This window comes from Lepidochelys olivacea (genome assembly GCF_965140295.1).
Source record: "Lepidochelys olivacea isolate rLepOli2 genome assembly, chromosome: 20".
In the NCBI taxonomy this organism is placed as follows: domain Eukaryota; kingdom Metazoa; phylum Chordata; order Testudines; family Cheloniidae; genus Lepidochelys; species Lepidochelys olivacea.
The window spans coordinates 6,051,041-6,068,272 of record NC_140430.1 but is presented as its reverse complement, the minus strand read 5'-3'; the positions used below and the strand labels follow the sequence as shown (position 1 = coordinate 6,068,272).

General features: G+C 45.3%; 1 protein-coding gene across 1 annotated transcript; it reads right to left on the bottom strand.

Annotated features, from left to right (window-relative positions):
- Positions 1-1,234: 1,234 nt before the first annotated feature.
- On the bottom strand, positions 1,235-16,767 carry LOC311510782 (keratin, type II cytoskeletal cochleal-like). The gene is made up of 10 exons (XM_084610759.1): positions 16,624-16,767; positions 10,774-11,494; positions 9,577-9,797; positions 8,188-8,248; positions 7,555-7,650; positions 6,517-6,681; positions 6,201-6,326; positions 4,632-4,852; positions 3,575-3,609; positions 1,235-3,075 (listed from the first exon to the last, which is right to left on the bottom strand). Exons 1-10 carry the CDS (start codon positions 16,728-16,730, stop codon positions 2,762-2,764), a joined length of 2,067 nt encoding a protein of 688 aa, XP_084466885.1. The 5' UTR covers positions 16,731-16,767; the 3' UTR covers positions 1,235-2,761.
- Positions 16,768-17,232: the final 465 nt, after the last annotated feature.

The following is a 17,232-nucleotide window of genomic DNA, read 5'->3' as shown; positions in this document are numbered from 1 at the left end:
TTTCTTGCTACATGAAGCACTCTAAAAATGCTGTCATTTAAAACCCTAAATTCGGAAGTTACGTAAATCGGGAATTAATGCTTGCTTTAGGTTCCCTAGAACAGTGTCTCTCAACCTTTCCAGACCACTGTTCCCCTTTCACGAGTCTGATTTGTCTCACGTGCCCCCACGTTACACCTCAGTTAAAAGCTACTTGCTTCCACATTCAGACATAAAAATACAGAAGTGTCACAGAGCACTGTTACTGACAAATTGCTTCCTTTCTCACTTTTATCATATAATTATAAAATAAACCAACTGGAATATATATATTGTAATTACATTTCAGTGCATAGTATATGGGGCAGTATAAACAAGTCATTCTCTGTATGCAATTGTCGTTTGTACGGACTTTGCTAGTGCTTTTTATGTTGCCTGTTGTAAAACTAGGCAAACGTCTAGATGAGTGGATGTACCCCCTGGAGGACCTCTGCGTACCTCCAGCGGTACGTGTACCCCTGGTGGAGAACCACTGCCCTAAAATATTCCACCCTCCACGTCTACCAATGCATCTAGGTGTTTTATGCTCTGTTCCAGCAAAAGAACCCCACAGCCGCACAACTTGAATTCGAGTTATTTCCCCCAAAGCTACCAAAAAATGCAGTGAATGTCTCTTTCTGATCTTGCACCTTAAGAAATGCAGAAATAGAAATGTAGATCCATAGTTTCTAAGGCCAGAAGAGACCACTGTGATCAGGCCATAATAGTCTTTCCCCGAAATCTTTCAGCAAAATTATTTTTGCTAGTTAGTAGAGCTGGTCAAAACATTTTGATGGAATATGCATTTTCAACTAAATAAAAACGTTTACAGACAGTATCTGCTTTCCTTGACAACTTTTGATCAGAAACCCAAAACCCAAGTTTTTCCAGTTTTCAGCCAAATACGTTTCCATTTTCGGAGGAAATGTTTTGGCTTTCAGTTGCCAAAAACTGAAAACATTTGGCTAAAAACAACAAGAAGAAGAAAGTCAGCTCAATCTTCAGGTTTTCAATGTTCATGTTTTTGACAAACCTTAAACATTTGCCATGGGAAAAAAATCCCATTTTCCTTCTTAGTAATACATCCCTCTACTGTAAAAGATGGTGCAGAAATATTCTGTACTATAAATTCAACTCTTGGGTAAAAATAGGCAGGAACACATCATAAATTACAATCCAGTTTTATTGGACACATACCAAACAGTCAAAAGGGAGTATAATTATTGTTTGTCATTATTATTGAAGAAGTGTAGAAATCTGTAGCCTTTTTTAGTGGTGCATTCTCAAAAAATAACATGAAGGAATTTCATGGCAAACCTGGTATTTATAAACTGGATAGTACACATGAAGGTGGTTTGTTCAGATTAATTTTCGCTAAAACACACAGTTCTGGAGATTTTTGCGGTACCATTGCTACTGATGACTATACTCACAAGAAGTGCAATATAAAATAAAATTATCGAGTACTTCTGGGCCAGATTCAAATTTCAATTACAAATACGGAATAACTCTATCGAGACCAAAGGACATATTTCCAGATTTACATCCATGTAATTTACATCAGAGTCTAACCCCCTTGGACAAAGATATTCTTCTCATCTGCTGTATATGTTACTTGAATTTTCCACATAAGTGTTTTAGGAATTGTACTATAATTTTCTTAATATCAAATTAATCAGACTTAAAATTGCCCTGTTGGAAAAGTTAACTGTTCTTAAAGGTATTTTTTTAAACACAGATCCACTTTCTCTCCTTCTCTTTGTATTTCTCTTTCAACACTGTGGAAACTCCAGTGCAGCGATCTCAGGTGGAATTTTCAAAAGCACTTATGGGAGGTACGAATTGGGGCCAGATTTTTAAAGGTTTTTAGGCACCTAGTGAGACTACATGTAAACTGCATGGTAAATCTCATGTTTGCTTTTGGTTTAGTTTTGAAAATGTAACACAACGGGGTAAACTTTCCTTTCAATAAGAGAACATGAGGATTAGTATTTGATAAGCCATTTGTAAATCTAATCCGCATGGCTGTAGCCAACATTTGCAAACACAGTTATCTAAAGTCAGTTTCACAACTTTAATTCCCTTCCTTAATCAATATCCAGGGTCTGAATATATGGCCTTATTTTCAGAAGTGCCGAGTGCTCACAGCATCATTGACTTCAACAACAGTTGCAGCTGCCGAGCATCTGTGACGAGTAGGCTACTCATTTTAGGAACCTACATATAGATTTTGGGAGAGATCTTCTCAAGCACTAAAGAGATTTAGCAGCACGAGTCCTAATGACTTTCAACTGGACGCATGTGCCTAAATCCACTCGGTTCTTTTGAAAATGTCTCCCTTAGATTCTTAGGCTTGGGTGCCAGGTTTGAAAATGCTGACAACCTCTCAGGCCACACAGAATGCAACAAAGGTCCCTGTTCACTTACGCAGAGACTTAACGTTTAAACAAAGGTTTAGGTCCCTTTTAGAAAATGCTCAAGCACACACGTAACTTGAGCACGTTTAACAGCTTTCCTGAATGAGGACCCAAGTGCTTAAGAACTACTATACCAGGAGGCAAAGAAACAGCCATTCACACTAGAATTATGAAAGGGGTGGCTGAAGGAATTCAAGATGCTACGGGGGTTTCTTGGCAATGTGATGGATTGTTGCCGCAGGGGCTAGTATCAAGAGGCAGTTATGCAGGGTATGTGTGTGGGGGGGTGTATATCTATTACTTGAGTTGTGGGGAATTCCTCAAGCTTAACTTTTTATGGTCTTTTTGCTGGAAGAGGTTGTGGAGACAATTTTCACGCCCACGCTGGTTCCCACCCCAGCGCCTATCCCGCTTCCGGTGCTGAAATTTCCTCCTCCGGCACTCAGCCCGCTGCCACCTCCGTAGCCAAGGCCACTGCCCCCTCCGAAGCTGACTCCGCTTCCAAAGCTGAACCCTCCGCCACCGAGACCACTTCCAGCTCCATAGCTGAATCCTCCTCCGCCTCCTGCTGAGCTAAAGCCGCCAGATCCTCCTCCCAAACCAGCTCCGCCACCAACTCCAGCACTAGAGCTGACCACCGCTGCAAGAAAACCACAGCCTGGTCAGATGCCCAGTTGAATCAGATATTCGGTTCTAGTGAAACATGGACTCTTAACTGGCCCTACTGGTAGGGTTGCCAAGCCTCCAGGATTGTCCCGGAGTCTCCAAGAATTCAAGATGACACTCTAATTAAAGGCTACATCATGTGATGAAACCTCCAGGAATTCATCCAACCAAAGTTGGCAACCCTACCGACGGCATTGGGTATTGAACCTGGGACCTCTGACTCTAAAAGAGTGGGCTCCACCACTGGAGATAAAAGACTGCAGAGCCTCAGAGATAGCTAGGCACCCAAACTCCATTGAAATCAAGAGACAGTACCTGTCTAAATGAGCTGGGGCCAGACCGTGTAACTATCAAGAGGAGCAGACCCTTTAATGGCTTATGTGGGCCAGCCATAGAGGGAGCAAATACCCGCACTTGCCTAGCACGGGTTTCATAAGCCCAGACACTGCCCCGGACAAGAGAGAGATACTCACAGTAGCTGACGGGGATGACGCCCTCTCCGCTCAGCCTGCGGGGGAAGGCAGACAAGAGGAAGGTAAAAGTCACATGGAGGAGTTCGGCTTTTAAGATCGACATACTGTAAATACAGCTGCTTTTTCCGGCCACCTTGCAGTGCTAAGATCTTCAAAGACTCATTGACTAAAAGGCCAGAATGGACTGTCATATTCATCTAGTCCATCGAAACAGTCTGTTTTCATGTTTTCCTAGGAGGCTAGTCTGTTTCTGTCCGTGGAGCCTAAATGCCTTTAAAAATCTGGCCCGAAGTGAATTGCTCAACATCACAGGAGAAGGGTGCAGTAAAGCAGGGAACCAGACCAGATTCTCCTAAATTGTAGACTAGACTAACCACTGTACCATCCGTCCTACCTGAATAGGGAAACCAGCCCCCAACAGAGTCATTGTAATTTTGCAAAAGATTAGCCACTCCGTGGGCTGGACTGAGAGTCAGCAGATGCTGCTCCCTGTGGTCCCTCCTCCATATGTTTGTTGTATCCACCTCTTGTCTCTTGTCCTGTGTGAGGACTTTGTAAGCTCTTTGGGGGCAGGGACTGTCCACCTCCTAGCCCAATGGGCTCTGGATCGCTGATTGGAACCTCTGGGTGCGACTTCAATACAAATAATAAAGTGACTTGGGTTCTATTCTGTCTCTGCCATTGGCTTGCTGTGTAACCTTGGGAAAGGAAGTATCTAGCTATCCCCATACATACACATCTATCTATCCATCCATCCTCCATACACATTCCTCTATCTGTCTATCTGTTATCCTGAATTGCTATATCAATCTGCATATATAACTTTCTCTCTCTCTCTATGTGCATACGTTATTATCTATCTATCTAGGGATTTATATTAGACTCACCACTGTGTACACCTCAATTCTCTCTCAGGGCCTCAGTTTCCCTGTCTGTAGAATAGGAATAAAGACACTCCCCTCCCTCCATTGAAAAGTGCTTTGAGAGCTGTCAGTGGAGAGTGCTGTACCTCAGTGAGTCAGAAGCATTATGATCACTCTCATGATCTTGTACCTACCTGCTCTCCTCTCCCTCCAGTAGCTTCCTGTAGGTGGCGATCTCGATATCCAGCGCCAGCTTGACGTTCATCAGCTCCTGGTACTCCCGCAGCTGGCGCGTCATGTCTTGCTTGGCCTTCTGGAGAGCATCCTCCAGATCAGCCACCTTCATCCTGGCATCTTTAAGAGCCAGCTCACCATGCTGCTCGGAGTCTGCGATCGCCGTCTGCAGATTGGTGCACTGCAGGGGAAGGGAGTTGGCTTCCTTTTAATTACCAGTCATTTCTCTCTGTTTTTTCCCTCTCTCCTTTAACAGTGCAGAATTCACAGGCAGAGAGCTGACTCCTATCTGCCTTTGCTGCTGTTAGCACCAGGCGGGGTGACTGGCCTGTACATTTCCGTAGCCTCTGTTTGCCAGAAGCTGGGAATGAGCGACAGGGCATGGATCACTTGGTGATTACATGTTCTGTTCATTCCCTCTGGGGCACCTGGCATTGGCCACTGTCAGTAGACTGGATACTGGGCTAGATGGACCCTTGGTCTGACCTAGTAGGGCCATTCTTATGTTCTTATGTTCATTGCAGCTCTTTGCTGCATCATCGTCACCACTAATCTGGGCTATGCTACTGAGGCAAAAGATACAGTCAGAGAGTGGAGACTGATTTATATGTACTGCTGATAAGTCTTGTGTTGGAGTGTTTAGAGCTATGGCCATCTCTGCAGCGTACAAACTATTGTGAAGGGTGAGTCTCTGGCTTAGCAGGAATGATTTCGTGCCATGGGGGGAAAGGGGGGAGGGATAGCTTAGTGGTTTGAGCATTGGCCTGCTAAACCCAGGGTTGTGAGTTCAATCCTTGCGGGGGCCATTTAGGGATTTGTGGCATAAATTGGGGATTGGTCCTGCTTTGAGCAGGGGGTTGGACTAGATGACCTCCTGAGGTCCCTTCCAACCCTGATATTCTATGATTCTATGATTCTATGGAGAAAAGGCAGATATGTACATGGGTGAGCACGCATGCACACCACTGCCCTCTGCTGGGTGGAATGAAACTACTTAAGTGTGACATGTCGCCCTCTACTGAGTGCAGCTGGTGTGGCTGTACTGCACACTGTACTGCAGCTGATAGCGTGGGGCGGAGGGCAGGAAACTGGGCGACAGGAGCAGGCAGTTCTGTCTTCTCCTGTCTCCAGTGATAGCCCAGGGGTGGCCAACCTGTGGCTCCGGAGCCACATGCGGCTCGTCAGAGGTTAATATAGGCCCCGACTCCGGGGCTGGAGCTACAAGTGCCAACTTTCCAGTGTGCCGGGGGGTGCTCACGGCTCCACCCCTGGCTCTGCCACGGGCCCTGCCCCCACTCCACCCCTTCCCACGCCCTCCCCTGAGCCGGCCGTGCCCTCGCGCCTCCCCCCCTCAGAGCCTCCTGCACGCCACGAAACAGCGGGTCGGGAGCTAGGAGGAGGCGCTGGGAGCGGGGGGGGGGTGTGTATGTGCTGCTGACATGTTACTGTGGCTCTTTGGCAAGGTACATTAGTAAATTCTGGCTCCTTCTCTGGCTCGGATTGGCCACCCCTGTGGTAGCCGTTCCTACCTGGCTCCTTGCATTCTCAGTCTCAGCCCGTAACCTCTGGATCAGCCGGTTGAGCTCTGAGATTTCTCCCTTTGTGGTCCGCAGGTCATCGCCGTGTTTCCCAGCAGTGGCTCGCAGCTCCTCGAACTAATATTCCGAAACAAGAGCAAAATATATATATATATATACACATATATACAACCTAATGCCCAGCCATGCACTTTACCGAAGCAGCCATCCATTGGGGCAGCAATAACTGCATAGCTCTGTGCACTGTTTTTAAAGAACTGAACACCCAGAGAAGCATCCGGGGTCCTCCGTTTATAGATCCGTTCACCTTGTTCTGATACCATGACTCAGCCTCAGCTCGGCTCCTGTTAGCAATGTCCTCGTACTGAGCTTTGACTTCATTCACGATGCTGCTGAGGTCCAGGTCTCGGTTGTTGTCCATGGACAGGATGACGGAGGTGTCAGACACCTGGGCATTCAGCTGGGCCAGTTCCTGCAGAAGTACATGAGCGTCTGAGTCACCTTTAGAGCAGAAATGTCCCGAAAATGCTGCACGTGATTCTCCTTCTATGTACACAGGTGCAAATCAGGAGAAAGTCCATTTGGGCCAGTGAAGCTGCTCTAGATTGACAGTGGTGTTGCACATCAAAAACGAGTTCACTATCTTTTGAAGTTTAGGTCCAGATTCCAGTGTAAATCTGTGTAAATCCAAAGTGACTCCACACCTGTATCAATCCAGAGTGACTCCACAGAAGTCAATGAGGTTACTCTGGATTTACAAAGGGGTAGCTGAGATCAGAATCTGGACTCTAGCGTTTTTATTTAAGCCGAACACAGAGACAGGAGCACGCTGGGAATTGGTATTATTCAAAACCAATCAGGGGATGTGAAGTCTGACAGTCTAGCAGTCTGAGAAGGTAAAGCTGAGTGGTACATAGTCACTGCAGTAGCCCTAAGTAATACAGTAGTTATGTACTTAGAAATTCTAAAGATTATTCTCTCGTACGATAAAAAGGCATGTGTTTTTATTTATATTGCAGTCGCACATAGAGGCTTCAGCCGAGGTAAGGGCTGCATTGGGTCAGGCATCGTATCAACACAGAATGAGATAGACCTAGCCTTGAAGACCTTATGCTAGAAGTAGACAAAACAGCAATGAAATGACTTGACTCCAAGATCACACAACGGCTAAGTGGCAAAGTTAGGAACAGAACCCAGGGTCTACCGACTGCCAGACCAATGCCCTATCCAATGGACAAAACCACCTTCTGTGGTAGTGGTCTTGATTCCCTTCCACATTAAGCCTGCTCATGAACATAGGCCATATTTAATTTCCTAGCAAAGATGCCAAGAGAAGAAGCAATACCGCATCGTAGAGGATTCTGAGGAAGTTGATCTCATCCATCAACTCATCCACCTTGGCCTCCAGCTCTATCTTGGTCATATAGGCAGCGTCGACATCCTGAGAAACACCAAGCAGAGTCACAACGTCAGCCTAGCAGCCTTGGCTGGAGCAGAAAAGAAGCTAAGGATTGACTAGGGGTGAAGATCAAGCTGCTTTTCCGGCTCTTTGTGGGCTGGGGAAGTTGGTAGAGACACTTCATTGCATTGCTGACTTTTAAAGGGCAAAGCTCACCTAAGGGGTGCATAGAGCTTATAGGGGAAGAACTCTGAAGCATTCTGGGCCAAAGATAGGGAGAGTGTAAAGCCTTGGGTGCATTTTTACCCAGCTGGGCTCACATAGGGGTTGCTCACAATCTCTCCCTTACCCTTCTGTCAGGTCCAGGCCAGCTCTAGTGTAGTGTCAGGGGTGTGGGAGTGGGGAAAAGATGCTACCTCCAGCCCCCTTGGAAGACCTAGTGGGACAATTGAACCTTGTAGGGCCAAGGAGGCATTTCAATGGGATTTGAACACCAAGCTCTCTTAGGCACCTTTGAAAATTTCAGCCTCCGATACCGAAAACACTATGAAAATTGAAATTGATCTTAGCACGGCTCACCTTCTTGAGCACCACAAACTCATTCTCTGCGGCTGTGCGCCTGTTGATTTCGTCTTCGTATCTGTAGGGATGGAGGGGAAGCAGGGCTAGATCTTGTTCATGGAATAGGAGAGGCAGGAAGGCAAGAATTTCTTGGCTGAGCTCCCATTTGCAAATGCCTGTTTCTAAGATTGACCTTTCTTGAAGCATAGTTATCTTTTCTACTGAAATATAGGGTAACGCTTTTTACAAGTTGCACTTCTTTTGGTTTCAGAGTAACAGCCGTGTTAGTCTGTATTCGCAAAAAGAAAAGGAGGACTTGTGGTACCTTAGAGACTAACCAATTTATTTGAGCATGAGCTTTCATGAGCTACAGCTCACTTCATCGGATGCATACTGTGGAAACTGCAGAAGACATGCTGATTCTTTGAAGTTTTGGCTTCAAAATGGGAATGTAGATGTTTAGAAAAAAGGGAAATCTTCCCAGACACTATCTTCATGAGCTGCAGCCCAGGCCAGCAATTGGCTTTCACTTCAAAATTTAGCTTCACAACATGATCTATATTTTAAACCTCTCTAAAATGCGGAGGGGGTCATCTTAAAGAATGAGCCTCTGCTGATTAAACTAATGGAACAAATGCACTTGTTTGGAGCAGTAGAAAACTCATAAACATTCTTTGTTCACCAGCCACTAGACTCACATGGTGTTCCATATATCTCCTCAGCAAACATGCTCCATCTCCTGGTTTTTGCCCCTAACACACTCACATGTGCAGGCTTAAGATTTGGGCCATGTTTGTTGGCAATGCCTGGTGTAAGCATGAAAAAATGTGTGAGCTGGTTGGAGAATGGAATTCCCCCTCCGGGGGAAATTCAGACATTTCAAAATTTGTTGTCACTCTGAATCAGAACAGAAAGTTGGCATTTTGACATTTTTCTCAGTGTGGAAATTCTGAAAACTTTTAATTTGAAACTTTGAACTGTTGTCTTCCGGTGATATCAGATTGTTTTGTGCAGATAATGTTAAAATATGATAGTATAATATTAAATATGTGTCTGTAAAATATAAACTGTAATATATAGTTCAAATTATTCTACCATAAAAGTTCAAACAAAATGAAACAAAACAGTAAAGTCCAAATGAAACTTTTTAACATTACCAGCATGAAACGAGAGTCAAAACAATTCATTTGAATGCTTTTCCATTGAACATTTTGTCAAAATCAACATGTCCCCATGAAACTTTTTGACTGCCTTTTCCAACAGAAAACTGGTCCCTCTAATTTTTTTCAGCTAGACCTAATCGCAACAAATCTACTGTACAGGGACCTGACATCCATCTTCCAACCTGTAGAGTTGTATAATTCAGCACAGATCAATTCAATGTCCATCTGTTAAACGTTCACTTACTTGTTCTTAAAATCCTCCACAAGGTCCTGCGTGTTCTTCAGTTCGCCCTCCAGCCGCCCTCTTTCATTTAACAGGTTATTGAGCTGCTTCCTCAGGTTGTTGATATAAGACTCAAAGAGGGGCTCGAGGTTATTCTTGCTGGAATTGGATTTCTGACCCTGATCCTGCAAGAGGGTCCACTTGGTCTCAAGCACCTTGTTCTGCTGCTCCAGGAAGCGGACCTAAAACTCAACAGGCAAAAGAGATTTAATGGAAGATATTCGCAAACATGTTAAGACCTGAGATTCAGTAACTTGGCAGTTCAGGGGGCAGGAGAGGACATATTAAATGAATCTCTATATTTTCTCAAAAACAAAGGGCCAAATCCTCAGGGTCTCTCACATTAACGGAGTCTTTAGCCAAGCGATTCTCCCATTGACTAGCTCAATTCCCGAGGCAGGCTGGTATACTAGCTAGGACAACATAGACTGGGACTCAAGAGATCTGGGTTTTATTCCTATCGCTGACCGTCTGTGTGACTTCTGTGCCTCAGTTTCCCCATCTTTGTAAGTGGCGTAATGATATTTCACTTCCTCTGTCGCTAAGTATTGGCTTACTCCAGTTTTCCTTCATTTGGGCTCAGTCTGGACTCAGGTGTACTCCACTTTATGGCATTTTCCTGAGCAGACCCAAGTAAAGATCTCAATACAGAAAAATGGAGTTGTACCTAAATAGGAACTGAGAGAAAATGGATCCAGGACCTCAGCTTGTGATCAAGCATTAGCAGAAAGGTGAGTGTTAGAGGAAAGGCCCCAATCAGAGACGAACACCATTTTTCACTGACATTTCAAATTGTGTCCCAAAAAGGGATTAAAAATATTAATGAAATAATTGTGAATTTTGCAATCTATATTTCACATTTTCCCTCTTTCTGTGTGTGTTTGGGGGTGGGGTGGAGCAAATCAAGTCCCTGTGTGTTCAGTTTCCAATGTTAACCACTGAGAAATTTGGATTCTAGTAGCTATTTAGAAGCACATTCATTTACTGGAAGATTTGAATCAATCAATGCAAAGAGGAAACATTTGCCGGGTGAGAGACTTATTAACTCATGGGTTTTTGTAGATGTCCAAATATGAAAACATGCCTTTTCCATTCCTTTCCACCTATCTACCTTCCTCCGCCTCCCTCCCATCACCGTAGTTTCTGATAAACTCTCACCTTGTCAATGAAAGAAGCAAATCTGTTGTTGAGACTCTTAATCTGCTCCTTCTCCTCTTTTCGCACCTGTTGGATATTTGGGTCAATCTCCAGGTTCAGTGGCGCTAGGAGGCTTTGGTTGATGGTCACTTCTTGGATGGTACCTATGCCAGGTGAATTGCCACACCCAAATCCTGCTGGACTTCTACCTCCACCAAAGCCTCCCCCGCCACCAAAACCAAGCCCACTGCCACCAAAGCCAAATCCACTCCCAGCGGTTCCAGCACCAACACTGAGCCCACCACCGCCAGCTCCCCCGCCAAAGCTAGATCCGCCACCATAACCTCCTCCCCCAAGACTGAAGCCTCCACCAGCTCCGCCCCCGAATCCACTCCGGAGGTGGCTCCCACCACCGATGGAAATTTTCTTAGTGCCCCCTAGGTTATAGAGGCTCCTGCTGCCAAAGCTGCCTCCGGCGCCGAGCCTTCCGAAACCTCCACCGCTTCTTGACACGGCGACCGAACTGAAGCTGGCTCTGTGGCTACTTGGAACCACAGCAGAGACGGTGCTGAAGCTCTTGCCCCCACCTCCGCTTCGGATGCTGCCGGATTGCCAGCTCATTGTGGCGGGCGAGATCAGCACTGCTGTGAGAAAGGAGCGGAGTCGCCGAGCGGTGCCCTCTGGTGAACACCCCACTGGAGCCTTGCCCCTTTTATCCTTTCGGGGATCTGGGCTGGGTTGCCTGGAAGTGAAACGATCAGTTTAGTGCCTTAATGGTTTTGACATTCCTGGCAGGCCGGTGTCAAAATGAACTTGTTAAACGCTCACTGAACTCAAACACTTCCGTGGAACTGATGGGAGTCTGATAGGCTTCGACCCAGCAAAAGGGTTATCTAGCACCTCATTTTAGTGCAGTGACTTCTCAAACATGGAGCTTTGCTTTCAGAGGCAAATTGATTTTATTTTCCTGCTGCAAAACAAAGGTGTTTCGATCTGAATGTGCCCCGAACTACAAGCCATGTTTTGAGAACCAATTAGCACGCTCATCTAAGTCAGCGATGGTTGCACATTGGTTTCACATACCCCCAAGTGGCAATCGTCCAAAGCTGTTCAGTTACTATGTACCGTGCTGTAACATTGCAAGGGGCTGAAAAGCCCAATTCTCAAGTGACAGCCCTTAGCACGAATAATGCAGGTGGAAACTGCAGGGCCCGATGAAGCCGGTCCTCTACTGGCTTTCACTGTTGCAGACAGTAAGCTGAAGCCCCCAAGGTAAATGAATGCCCCCAGGAACAGAGGTGGGTGGAATACGTCAATTTCCAGGATTATCCATCTGGTATCTTACCAAAGCCCTCCATTCATTGAAAAGATGCACTAGCTAAAACAACTTATTCATTATCAAGGTGGATGGGAGACTTGTCTGAATTAATTTGAATGAAAGTCAGTGGCGTCTATATCCTATTAGTGCCTTCAAAAATCTCCTGCTTACTAATGCTGGACAAACATGTCATGAGGATCCTTGGCCTGGAGGCACGGAACAGCTGTTTGGCAGCTGCACTGGCCTGATGATCATTGACAAGGACAGCTCTATTTAGGGGCCATGATTTGTGCAGTCTTCAAATTGATTGCTCGTATGGTAGTGTGGCGTAGTGGGTAGAGCACTGCATTGGCACTCAGGAGACCTGGAGTCTCTTCCTGGCTTGGCCACTGGGTGACCATGGCAAGTGACTTCCCCACTCAGTGCCTCAGTTTCTCCATCTGTAAACATAAATGTGACTAATGATAGTGCTCTCTTTTGTAAACCACTTTGAGACCTATGGATGAAAAACATTATAGAAAAGCTAGGCATTGTTATTATTACATTCATACTCTCACGATAAGCTGTTTGAGGAAGGGACTGTCTTTTTCTTCTGGGTTTGTACAGCACCTTGCACAATGGGGCCCTGATCCTTGACTGGGGCTCCTAGACACTACAGCAGTAAAATTAATAATAAATAATAATAATAATATTGATACAGTAAGGAGAAGCATTTGGTCCAGAACCTGAAACCCTTCCTCTTTTGGTACTGAGGGCTTACTTTAGGGTTGCCAAGCCTCCAGGATTGGCCTGGAGTCTCCAGAAACACATCCAAACAGAATTGGTAACCCTAGTTTACTTAGATAAACTCCCAAGGGGAATCACGGTTGAGCTCTCGAAGTTGAGAATTTCTGAAGACATGGCAGCACAAATCGTTCTTGGAAAGGTCAGAAAGAAACGAACATTTTTAATTCGATTCAAAGTTTTCCAGTGGAAAATTTCACTTCAGTAGGAAGAAAACCAAACCGCAAAACACCCTCCTTTCCCGCCACTCACACACTTTCTCCCCCACAATAAAAAAAAGTAAATATCTGATAGGGTTTATTTCCCCAACTGAAAAGAAATGCAAGAAAAAAATTTGAGGTTTTTTTTCCAAAGGGCAATTTGTTGTGAAAATGTTTAGTTGCTCTAAAAAGGGGGGTTTCCTCTGGAAAAGAACTGGGGTTGGAATTTTTTTTGGACCAGCTTCATGTGGAATTACGTTAATTATATATTCATTTTAAGAAATGATGATAAAATAAAATAATAAAACTATCGTCATCATGGGATAGCTCAGTGGTTTGAGCTTTGGCCTGCTAAACCCAGGGTTGTGAGTTCAATCCTTGAGGGGGCCATTTAGGGATATAGGGCAAAAATTGGGGATTGGTCCCCCTTTGAGTAGGGGGTGGGACTAGATGACCTCCTGAGGTCCCTTCCAACCCTGATATTCTATGATTCCTTGAGAAAAATAGCTTGCACGGCAGCCTACAATTTTCAGGTTTGGGGGTTTCGTTTCTGTGACAAATGTTGAAACTTTCCACTGCAAATCTCCATGGAGACCAAGACATTTTGTTTTAGCGGAAATTTTCCATGGGGAAAAATATTCCAACCAGTTCTACATCTAGTTTTTGGTCATCTTTCTTCCATGAGCCCCCGATACAACAGAATGGCGAAAGCCTGCAATGCATTTGTATGCAGTCACCATGAGCTAAATTCTGCAAAGCTCTGCTCTTCTCTTGGGCCTGGAGGTTTGAGATTATTTCTTTATTTCGCCTTTGAACGAGTCACACGGTCCTGCAATTGCTCCACGCATAGAACTGCCCAGTGAAGAGAATGGATGTTTGGCTACGTTTCATCAGGACCAATGAGAACCAAGCGTCCCCTCTGTCTCCTCTGGGGGAGCTCTATGCATGGAGCAACCGCACAAGTATGTGATTTGTTCAAAGATCTGGAGGCAGGAGAAAAGCAAGGGATTGGGCCTGCTTTGAGCAGGGGGTGGGACTAGATGACCTCCTGAGGTCCCTTCCAACCCTGATCTTCTATGATTCTATGATTCTAACTAAACAGACTGATTGCCAGAACTGCCCCCTTCCCTTTGCACTCGATGGGTATGTCTACACTGCATCTGGGACTGAACCTCCCAGCCTGGGTCCGCAGACTTGTTCTAGCAGGGCTTGCACTAGGAGTGCACACTAAAGCCCCCTGTGAAGATGGCGCTTTGAGGCTGCAACTCTGAGGGAGGTGGACCTGAGAGCCTGAGATTCAGGCCGTGACCTCAGTAGAGTTACACCCAGGATCAAGGTGGCCCTATGCATTTGAGGAGCTGGGTTTGGTTACATGGGAAACCAGAGATGAACAGAGTGCCTTGATGGGCTTGGTCTGCCTGGGAGCAATATGAGAAAGTTTTTATACTCCGCTAAGTAAAGACAAACACTACACACCTATTTAATAGTGCGTGTCAGCATTTCACTCCGCTGACAGTGAGACATCTTTCTGACCAGCTTTTATGCAGCAAATAGGAATTAATCACATTGTTCCAGTATTTGCCAAAAATTGTTTCACCAAGTTTGTTTTTCACAGGGAGAGACCCGGCTGCCGAATTTTAAAGCAAAGATGTAACCTGAGGATCTGGCAACCATATAAAGTATTTTACACACAGAGAAACAGAGTGGGGATGGACTAGATGACCTCTTGAGGTCCCATCCAACTCTACTTATCTATGATTCTATGTGAACCAAATTTTGCTGGCACAAAAATGGGCCAACACTGAATCAAAAGGGGCTCATGCATGTCGACATTGTGAATTTGCTGTTTTTATTCAAACATATTTTAACAAACTTTTTTGTAGGAAGATCCACCTCCAACTCTATAGCATTTTAAATCTCTGTTTGAGCAAGTTATCTGTAAAGCCTTGATTGTGCAAGCACTTAACGCGTGTGTTTAGTGTAAAGCACATGACTGTTCCACTGAAGCTCGTGGGACTGCTCATGCACTGGAATTTAAGCCTCAGCATCAGTGTTTGCAGGACTGGGGCCTAAATGCACATTGACCTGGTTTCTCTGGCAGAAAAAACAAGTAACTACATGCTTAAGTTCTGTTCAAACCAATGGGAGCTGCATGCTTAAAGCTGAGCATATAAAGTACTTAAGTGCTTTGCTGAATGAAGGAGGACTGCTGGTTTGAAGCGACAAAGTAAAATGAACAAATTCTTGCCAGTGCAGTCAAATTAGGACAGTAAAAGTTTGGCCATAGAAATCTAGCTTCTAGTTGCAGGGCCGGATTCCCAGCTGATGTAAAAAGCCCATGGAAGGAATTTTGGGCCTGATTTATACCATCTGCGGTCTTGCCCAAAGTTCATACTCTTAGACCACATTGACTTGTCCAGGTAATACACAAAATACAACCACCAAGAGCTATGGGAGCGTCAGATCGTGGTCATGTTGTCTTGATCCCGCTGAAGGAGAATGACCATAAAGCTGATGAACGACTTCAGCTCCAATGTTAAATATGAAAAAATATAATGAGATTAAGGGTGTGACCTGGCCCAACAGGAGTGAGGACACTCTCCGTTCAAGTTCCCACACTATCCCTCATTCAGTCTATTGTGTATGAGGTATGCAAATAATGCAAGGGGTGGGGAAAAGGCATCATTCTCTTCCTTGACTCTCCCTCACCCAGTTCATCTGTGTGTAGAGGAGGCAGCTATGGATGGGCTACACAGGGAACTGCCCGTCCAGGGCCAAATTTGGCTCTCAGTCACACCGCTGTCAATCTGGATCTGCTCTGTTGGATTCAATGGAGTGACAGTGGTAGAAATCCAAAGTGCCGAAGAGCAGAATTTGGCCCTCAGTGTGCACTGGATTTATGGAGCCAGATATTCAGCTGGTGTAAATCAGCCTGGTGCCGTTACAAATAATCCAGCCCATGCTCCCTGCAATTTCCCCATGGCAGCTCCATCCACTGGGCCAGTGTTACAAACTCCAGAGAATTCAATAGTGGCTTCGAAAAGGGCCCCTCTGTGTTCCACACCCAGGTATGAGATTGATGGGCCAGATGCCCACATTTTCAAAAGCTGCCTCTCATTTTGGGTGCTGAAATTTGAGATACCCTGGGTCTGATTTTTCAGACGAGTTCACTATCCACAACCCCAGCTGGAGTCAGTGGAACACAAATGCCCCCCAAATCCCCATTGGAGAGATGAAGGGACTTGACCAAGACCACCCAAGAAGTCTGAGACAGAGCAAGAAATTGAACCCAAATCTCAGGCCGGTGTCACACCCACAGGATCATCCTTTCCACTGCATGAATCTGATGAAGTGGGCTGTAGCTCGCGAAAGCTGATGTGCAAATAAATCTGTTAATCTCTAAGGTGCCACAAGTCCTCCTTTTCTTCTTCCTCTCCATGGCATCTTTCAATATTATTATTATCTCACCTACAATTACCCAGGGAAATTATGTGTATTATCACCCACCTTCTTCCAGGGCTAACTGAAATGCTGAGTATAACACACTGTAAAAAAAGACGTGTTGCCTACCTGTGTTCGTGTCCCTCCAGCAATGTCAGGTATGTAGCAGCCTCAATATTCAGGGCCAGCTGGAGTCGGCACCTCCCAATTGTCACGGAACACGTGTGCCTGCTCATTGGGCCTTCTGACGAGCTTTGTGTAGCTCTGTATACTTCTGCTGGGCATCTTCACTGCCCTGCTCAGCACTGCAGATGGCTGTTTCCAGTCAGGCAAGCTGCAAAGAGAGACAATTAGGAATGCAGGTTCCCATTCCCTACAGGTTAACTGATTCTCTAGTATTAATGGTACCTTCTTGGTTCCCCCCAATTTTAACCCAAAATCCAGAATAACTGATAAGAGGGGCAGAGAGAAGCCAGAATGTCTCTGAGGTATTATTACCCCTCCCTCCCCCGAGTCACCCCCTTAAATTGCATGCAGGTACATAACAGAGTTGATCACTTTTTACTAGTGTTCATATTTGTTTAGGTTTCAGAGTAACAGCCGTGTTAGTCTGTATTCGCAAAAAGAAAAGGAGTACTTGTGGCACCTTAGAGACTAACCAATTTATTTGAGCATAAGCTTTCGTGAGCTACAGCTCACTTCATCGGATGCATACTGTGGAAAGTTTAGAAGATCTTA